The following is a 9,595-nucleotide window of genomic DNA, read 5'->3' as shown; positions in this document are numbered from 1 at the left end:
TGTCCAGAAAAATACCTATTTCAGCTCTATACAACATCTTAATATTTAATATTTAATTAGCAGAACATTACTTGTAAATTTCATGCATTAGTCTTCAGAGATATTAAAAAGACAGTATCTCAGAATTATCCTAACATGTCTTTGTGTTTGGCTTTTCTGAACCTGAATCTGTTCACAGCGAAAAGAAAAATTGCAACCTTTTAAAATTCACCAAAATCTTGCAAAAATTACCGGGTTTGGGGCAGAAATAATTATGCACCTCTTAATTAAGTTCTGAGAAGTACAGATTAATATTCCTAAATCTTTCCTTTACCACAAGGCATGATATTTAATATAGTGTTTAAAAATTTTACTCCCACCCTTTAATACCATCTGATTAAAGGGGATGCCATGAAGAGCTTGTATCACAATGATAGTGTGGCTTTTAAAATTTTTTACTAGTAAACCCTTAGACTCAACTATATTGGGGAAAAAAGTTCTCAAGGGTGGGCCAAGGCTGTCAGAGTTATAGGAGCAATGAACTTGGCCTCATTGTTTGCATTTAGGCTCAGGGCTGTAATACCATTACCTGTACCAAGTACAGTCAGCCATACAAGTGAAACAGAAATCTCTCTTTTCAGCAGCTCATCACTGTCACAGTTGTGCATAGCAAAATGTTACTGCATCCTGCATAAGGGTTTTCCACCACTGAAGTAACCTCTGGATGTGCTTCAAAGCAAGAATTAACAGCAAATTTAAAAAATTTCAGTAGATGAAAATAAAAAGTCCCAAGTCTGACAAAAGAAAATGCTTTGTCAGTTTGACCAACAATGTAACTATCAGCTGAAGTTCCACTTTCAGACTGATGGGTTCCAGAATCTGAAGCCTGTCCAGAATTAGAAAGAAAGTATTAAGAGTAGAAGATTAAAGAGTCATGGTTTTGAATGGCAATCTTCTTATGATGTAACAGGTGACATGACAACATGCAGCAGTGCAGCAGCCTGGAAAAGTGCTTGGTTACTGGAATGAGTGTGGGAGATTTCCCTTGTTTCATTACGACCAAGTTTCATTACAACTGACAAAAATTAAGCATGGATTTTCTACACTTCCTTTTTTTTTTACAGCCCTTTTCAAAACACAGTTTCATCTCCCAAAATAAAAAATTCAACAACAGAACAAATCAGGGCTTTCTTTACTTCATATCCCAGCTAATGACCTTGCTCAGGAATGACAGGATCACATTCTCTAAGAAAAACATGTGATACAAGGGCTCTCAGAATGCTTTTCAGTTGCTACAGAGTTTTTCATAAAATATCAAACAGAAAAAAGACAAATAGTAAATTCACTGTTTTCTTTAAGAACTGCAATCTCCAGTCCAAAAGGAAACAGATTAATAACTAGAAAAAATATATGCTAGATATAGCTTTATTTTCAAGTTGACTTGCAAAGGAAAATTAAAAACAAAGGGCATGGGAATAGGTTTATTTTCTGCTTATGTGCAGTGCAGAAAGTGAACCTGAATGATTTTGATTTCTTTATTTTTTAATCCTGCCTCTTTTGTTTGTTTGGTTTTTTTTCTGGAAATAAAAGCATTTAAAATGTTCATTCTCTTTATGAGAAGATTCAATAAATAAATGAAGGACAAAAAATATTATATCAGCTTCTTAAAAACATCTTTTGCAAATCATGTTATCTTTTGTAAATCACCTTCAAGGTGTAACTTCCTTCCATTTGCTATACAAATTTGAAAACATACTCAACAATCTTTGCTTGGAAGCAAAAGAGATGGAAACCCCTCCTTCTTTCTAGAAAAATACAGAATAATCCTTTTCTTCGCCAACTTTTCCACTTTTTATGGTCTCTTCATCATTTGGTTAAGAGCAGGTGAGCAAAAAGGATGAACAGAAGTAGACAACCCTAGAAAAACAGTCAGCATGGAAAAATTGGCTGAGTTTTCAGAAAATGGAGATACAAATGGTTTATTATAGCAAGCAAAGACGAGCCTTGGTTTTCAATTTAATTTAAATAAGGGACAAAATGCCTCAAACCTTTCAAGGCCTTTCATTTAGCTCCCCTTTACACTTACCCAAAGGTGTGTTTAGCATGGATTGTCAGCCCTTAATGTCATTAAAGTAATAAGGCTTTAGTGCACAAAAAGAAAGTCTGCTCTGCTCGTGTGCAGGCTGACTTTTGAAAACGTGCTTGTGCATTTTACATAACTGGAGAAGTACACTCATTCCCTTTTTTTTTTTTGTTTAATTTTTTTTTTTTTTTTTTTTTTTTTTTTGTAGGCTCTTCTTGGATCGTGCTCACTGCAGACATGGATGGGTTTGTGCCATTGATATTCAAAGCAGCCCAGGAGATAATCATAAGGGATGGAACTGACAGTTCAGAAGTCTGTGGAGGTCACTCCTATAAAAAACCCTTTACAATGCAGCCACCAAGCAGAGTGACATAATTTCTGAACAAAGAGGTTCCCTCATGGCTCTATTTTCTGCTACTACACAGAGACATTCTGCAGTGTCAGAAACTGAGTGACTAGAAAACTGTCTTCACTACTTTCAGTGTATTTTAACTGTAAAATCTGTGGCATGGTTGCACTGTAGCTAAATCCTAGGGTTGGCTGGACCCTTCTGCTGAAGGATCAGACCCGAGGGAAGTTTATGACAGCCACAGTTATTAGTGGCTGCCAGAGGATTGGGGCAGAGAGATTATTAGCCTCTACTTTATTGTGCTCAGCATCTTATTGCAGAAACAATATTATGCTAAAAATCATGCAGTAACAACAAATCTAGCTAATACAGGTGTACAGTCCAGACAAAAAGCTGAAGAAAATAAAACTGAAGAACATTTATATTCATCAAGGAAAAATGGAAAAGAAGAAACCAAAATTTCTTCAGGCACTCTTTGCTGTTCCAGTTAGATCCCAGGGAAACCTGTAATGCTTTCAGAAATGCTTGATTTTTATACGAAAATGTACAATGATTAAAAGGCTGCGTCACTGTCTGCTGTCAGTGTCTTACACAGCACATAGATTTACACATGCTCACCAAAAGGAAAGAATAAACTTTGCAAGCTGAATTTAGGATCAAAGACATTGCATGTAAATTTCATTTGGCTAAATGCAGGTGTCTACACTGAACTTGTCATCCAGACTCCTGTATGATCAGACAGAAAGAATAAAGGTGCTTCTACAGCAGCTTCCTTGTGCAATAAGACAGATTTCTGAAACTGATCGTGGGGAACCATCCCTATAAAGTAAGTAAATAACTGCCTGTTCCTTTCCACTGACTCCAGAAGCAAGCTGGGGTGAGCAGTTATCAATACATTTACATTTAGTCAGCTGAGCCTCACCCTCAGGGACAAGAGGAAATACAGACACATCCGAGGAGCAGGCAGACACAGTCCCTGAAGTTAAACTGTTTGATTTTGGTGACAGAACCAGGCACGAGGGAAGAATTGAATGAACTCCCTGATTTTCATTCCTCTAAATGCAAAGAGATGGGCAAAATGTAATAAATAACCTGTGTGTCAGCCCCAGCAGGAAGCATGGGAAGGCAAGACTGCTTCATCCTTCACATTCCAGGGGACGTAAAGGGGATAAGATTTATCTAATCTACTATTAGGCTTACTTTTCATCCTGTGTATTTTGGGGTCTTGTTAATACTCCTGGAGAGTCTTTTTGGCCTGCCTGGCAAGCCTGGTGATGAGACACAGGTTTGCTAAAATCCACTTAGAATATTTCACTCCATACCAAGGCTGGATTGAGAAGGTAAATCTATGGTCTGCAGGCACCTAATGGGTTTGGAGGTCTGGAACTAGTGCCATGTCAGTGATGCAGCCAGAAATCTCACAAGGAACAGCTTTGATTCCTGAAATAAAGAATCAGTTTCAATTCACTGAAATAAATATTTCCCTTCTCATGCAAATATCCTCCAAGAGACAAAGAAATCATCATTCTAAATGGCTTATAACCACAGGTATGAGATATAGCTGGGTATATTTGTAGTACCTTGTTCACAAAGATCTTTTTAAGCATTATTGAGGAGCATTTCAGTTTGTAAAAAAAAAAAAAATCAAAACAAAATAAATCTGACCTTTTAACTACTAAAACCATGTTACTTCACAGTCACTTGGTTAAGTGGATTGCCCACTACTTTGCATTAAAATTGTGTCAAAAAATGTATTTGTATTATTACTGCTTTAAAAATTTGGATGAAGTCATGCTTTCCTTCACTGAAATCAACTCAAATAATTGACATCAAGTAAGTAACATAGAGGTTCAAAGACCTGGGGAAGGAAGACATTACCAGATTCCTAAGCAACATTTTGAAGCAGCAGATGTTCCTAATCCTGGAAATCCACGTGGAAGACACCCACAACATTATCTGGTATTCACAATATCCATGCTATGGCTGAATAAAACAAAAAAGCATTATAACTAAGTAGAATGATGGGAGGATATATTTTAGAGGAATACTTAGGCTCAACCAAAAGAATAACTAAGAGGGAATTTTTCTCACAAATATTATCTTCTATGGGTGGTAGTCCTATAGCTTGGTCCACTTGAAATGAGGCTGATGAAACAAAAAAAATCTGTTAAATGGAAGAGTCCTGCACTCTAAACTTGTGAACTTGAGGGCAAATGGGATTGAGCCTATCAGGTGGATAACAGCTGTGCACTGTATGTATTCTTAGAGTTCACTATATACATTATTCATAAAGTCTTCCTTGTTGATAGAGAAATATATTCCACTCTTTGTCACCTTTATGCCTTAATGCTGGTGCAACAGCCAAAACAGGAATTCTGAGAAGGAAAAAATCTTAACTACCAGTGATCAGCAAGTAACCAGGAATCCAAGATGCAAATGAACTCATAATTTCACTGGATATTTCACTGTCAGTCTGCCACAATACCACTTTAATTTTTCATGTATTACTATTCTATAAAACAATCTGAATGTGGAGAACATCAGGAGTGAAAGGAGCTTCTTTCAATTGCTACCAAAGTTTGGTTTGGTTTGGCGGAGATAAAAAGAAGCAAACAAACTTTTAGATAATAAAATAATTAGTTTCAGGGAATAACTGGCTGAAAAAATTAAAACTTAGTTCTGTGATGCTCAACAAACTTTTGGATTTCTTATACTTTGATGACATTGTTTTCTCCTGCTGTATAATTCAAGGGTTACTGGACCTAAGTAGGAACACATCTGCCTGAAGGTGCTACCATCACCCAGCACAGTTAGTCTGGTAAGAAATAAGGACATCAGTTCATTTTGTTGGAGAGTTACAGTTTTGTAGTCTTAGGAAAAGTGTCCTATATATGAATTAAAATTGCATGATGCTAAAGAATAGCACTGTGCCCCCCTCTCCCATTTATGAACACACTATTATGTACATACATTTGAAAGTATGTGTTTAAATCATATACATCCACTAAAAATGAAAACAACTGAATGAAGAAATATTTGTTATCAGGTAATGTTGTATGGGTGCAGGGCAGAAATACTTTATATAGTGCTTATCACAGGGTTGTAAAGTTACAATTGGAAGTAATAAAAGCACTGGAAGAAATACTGAAGAGATTTCTGCAAAGCAGGGAATAAATTTTCAGCTTTGGTTTGGATGAACAGATGGAGAATCAGTGAAGTAGAGAGATATAAAATGACTGTTCTGTTAAGCACAAGCTGTACAGAAGACTTTTGCACAGTGATAAAGGCATATGGAAAGATTGTACCAAATGAGTTGAGTACATAATAGATTGTGAAATGGAGAAAGGCATAGATTGAGAAGCAGTCACAGGCCTTCAGAAGTGCTATTTTGTAGAGCCAGGATGGATGAGTTTTGAAAAAGGGGGGGGTTTCAGACCACCTACATTTAATGAAGGCACTAACCCCCCATCTTAGGCTCCCCATTTCACCAGCAGAAAGGACAAGCTCCTCTGGAAGGGTAACACAGAAGGGTTTGGGTTGGAAGGGAATTTTACAGGTCATCTAGTCCAACCCCCTGATATAAGCAGGGACATTTTCAAGTAGATCAAATTGCTCAGAGCCCCATCCAGCCAACCTTGAAAGTTCACAGGGATGGGGCTTCTACCACTGAGCCCTGTGCCAGTGTCTCATTACCCTCATTTTATACAATGTCTTCCTTACAGATAGTCTTAATCTCCCCTCTTTTAGGTTAAAGCCATTCCTCCTTGTCCTGTCACTGCAGGCCCGGCTAAAATAATGACACTACTGGTGCTAGAACCCTGTCCAGAGTCACCCAGTGGGGCTGTCTTTGTTTTTTAAAACACAGGAAAGCTAAGAAGACAAGAAGCTTAAATTAGAAGTCCAAGATTACACTCAGAAGACTAAATGGTGTACCAGCTCTTCCAAAATGTTTCCCTGGTGGGGAATAAACAACATACCAGAAAGTCTAAATTTCCATTTTGATTACTCTGCATCTTTACCCAGCACATTTGTATGCAACCTGGGCTATTTTTAGGAGCTGGTGTATCTTTACTTAAAAGTACAATCTGCTTCAAAGTAAAGTTAAAACTTACATTTTCTGTAACTCTGCTGCTAAGCATGCAGCAGGCTGCTTTACTCTTCATGGTTTCCCACTCCTTGGGAAAATGCTGACAGCAGGAGCTCTCCATGCCAGATAGGCTTCTTCTTTTTGGATTTTGAAAACAGTTTTGTGAGGAAAATATTTTTTAAAAGATTTGAAAATTAAATGCAACAAAATTAAAGTCATCTAAATTCTGCTGGCCAATCTATGATGCTGGGTTTGTGCAGTCAAATATTACTTTGATATTCTTTGTAAAAGCTAAAAAAAAAGAAGTCACTGCAGGAAGTTTATAAAGAGGGCCCTGCATGACCCTCAATTAGTTTTTCACTTCTTTCCTCTACTACTCCAGCACAGTATTATCTATACTCATATGAAAAATCTTAAGTATCAGTATTCTTCAATATACTTTCTCAGCTTGAATGAACATATTTTTAAACATTTTTGCTTTCAGGTTTTCCTGTCCTAACAGAAAACCACAAGTGCTGGATCATTTTCCCCTCATAATGTGTAGCTGAAGAGTTCCCTGTAAATCAAGACAGTGCCAATTATTATTAAGTCACTCCTGACTCTTTAAAAAAAACCCAACATATACTACCAGATTGCAATTATGAAACAGTTCAGACCTTTAGACCTGGATTTACCTGACCTAACTTTTAAGCAGGTGAAGTCAGATGAGGAAAATCCCAGGGGTTATGCAATTTCACACCTCAGAGGATGCATTTCTTTTCCATTGTCCCACACAACAGAAACTAAGTTACATATCAGTGTTTTACATGTTACTTGTAATTTTATATGTTTATATATATGGATACATAAACATATATGTATATGTATGTTTATATATGCATATGTTTATATATATGTATGTATATATATATGTATCATTCAACATAATGGCTTCATTTTTCTGAGAGATTGAGGCAGTTTCAAACATTTGGAGGTCAGTGCTGGCACAGAAAGACTTCTGCAGAGGAGGTGACACTTGAAGTGCCACACAGACCTCCCAGTTAAACCAGTGGTCCATGACAACCATTGTCCTTTGGCAAGAATCCATCCCACTTGTCAGAAGGCACCAGGATACCTTAACAGAGAAGGGAGAGCAGTACAGCTAAACACCAGAGTGTAATGGTACAAGCTACAGTGAACCAAAACTCCAAATAAACCATTAGTTCACTTTAGAGGCAACAGTCACTTCCTTCAAATCCAACAGACTGAATACATTGCAAAAATACAAAAGGCTGTACAGAAAAGCACAGTCCACAAACACTATTAAAAATTAGTACAAAATTCACAATAAAGTACTAATTTCAGCAATCAAAAAATTAAAGCTTTGCCGTTAAAAAAAAAAAAAAAAAAAAAAAAAAAAAAGCCCCAGTGTCCTAATTGACATTTAACTGTGGGATGCTGAGCTGAAATTTTCCAAAGCAATACTGGCAAAAGTCCTCATTTCCCATTCTCCACTGGGCCCCTGTTCAGCCTGCAGTCTCTGGATAGAAATGTATAGACTCAAAATTTCTCTGGCTGGAAATATCTACCAAAACATTTAGAAACTGGATCAGTTTCTCAATGCAATCCAGGGCTCAGTGGCACAGTTGTGCCAGCACACTGGAGAAGGCATCATGGTTCTTAAATCACTCCAATGAATTACTAACATGTCCACTGCTATTGTATCTCATACCTTTTATCTATCAGTGATAGATAAATTCTGTATCTTTGTAATTATCAATAAATTTCCTTTGAAGTTTAACATTTCAGTGCATTTTACCAGAAGGCTGATTGCATTTCTTTAAATTTTACTCACCATAAATAGCAACACTAACAGTTAACGAACAATTTTTATTTGCAAGTATGGTGCTGTTTCCCTCAGAAATTTATTTCACCTAAAAATAAGTCAAATAAGTAAAACAAAAGTATAATGCAAAATCCTGGTTCCACTGCAAATTACCATCAAAAGTAACATTTTCACACAGTTATATTTTTATGTTGCTCATGTAACTTGTACACATCTGTCACCTCTGTTTCCATGTCTACCTTTCCCTATAAACTTTTAATTTGATATGTTATTTACACAAAATGTAGCTGCACTGATCTGCCTTGATAGACTGTCACCTCAAAACACTTGTAGCTGTTAGCAGTATAAAAAAAAACCTGTTCATGATAACAGTGTGCCTGAAATGCAGGACTGACCTAAGAAGTAGTGAAAAGGAAAGCAATGCTTTTGCTGCTTAGTTACATAAAATGAAAATAGAAATTGCAACAGTAGGAGCTAGAAGTACCCAGGACTGAATTGTTTACTGCCACAAGAAAGGTTGCTGACAGGAAAATTTATAGAGGAGAAGGAGAAAACATGCCTATATATGATGATACAAGAAAAAGGGAACTCCAGGTGCCTACTAAAAAGATTAAGATTTGAACAACCTCTCTTGCATGATATTGTTAAATATCTGCAAAGATGTGATGGGAATATTAGCTTGGTTCTGGAGTAACCACAGGTTCAAGGATATTTTTATTTAAAATAAGATGTTATTTGTTCTAAAGAGGTAGGCCTGAAAAGGTTATTCCAAAGCAATATTGTGAAATTAAAATCCTTGTTTAGACCGTGATTTTTTTAAGCAAATCAGTTTTAAAACAGAGGTTCTCTCATTTTTAACACACATGATGTTATTTTGGGTCTGCATGTTATTTATGGTACACAACAAACTGTGTGGCTAGTTGGGAGCCTAATTTTTGACCCCTAAGACTTTCACAGCAGTGCAAGTATCTCAAGTGCAAGTAGAGCTTTATGTTGGTGGATGGAAGAAGAAATTATTCACTATGGCAGTGGTGAGATATTGGCAGAGGTCACACAGAGAGCTTGTGGAAACCCCATCCCTGGAATGAATGGGGCTTTGAGCAACCTGGGCTATTGGGAGATGATCTTTAAGCTCCCTTCCAACCTAAACCATTCTATGATTCCATGACTGGAAGGTTCATTTTCCTGCCCCAAGGCACAGATTTTGACTAATCACAGTCTATGTTCTTTTTGCAGCTGCCTGTTATATACCTGAAAACTGTTATGTGCATT

General features: G+C 36.8%; 1 protein-coding gene across 1 annotated transcript in view; it reads left to right on the top strand.

The window, feature by feature from the left end:
* Positions 1–4,092, top strand: part of LOC139795271 (WD repeat and coiled-coil-containing protein-like) — a 16,256-nt gene extending 12,164 nt beyond the window's left edge. The window contains exon 3 of the mRNA XM_071742049.1: positions 2,271–4,092. Coding sequence (XP_071598150.1) covers positions 2,271–2,437 — 167 coding nt within the window. The 3' untranslated portion in view covers positions 2,438–4,092. The remainder of the gene's footprint in view (positions 1–2,270) is intronic.
* Positions 4,093–9,595: the final 5,503 nt, after the last annotated feature.

The sequence above is a fragment of the Heliangelus exortis genome, chromosome 3 (assembly GCF_036169615.1).
Source record: "Heliangelus exortis chromosome 3, bHelExo1.hap1, whole genome shotgun sequence".
In the NCBI taxonomy this organism is placed as follows: domain Eukaryota; kingdom Metazoa; phylum Chordata; class Aves; order Apodiformes; family Trochilidae; genus Heliangelus; species Heliangelus exortis.
Note: the sequence above shows the minus strand (reverse complement) of the source record. Positions and strands in the feature narration are given on the sequence as shown.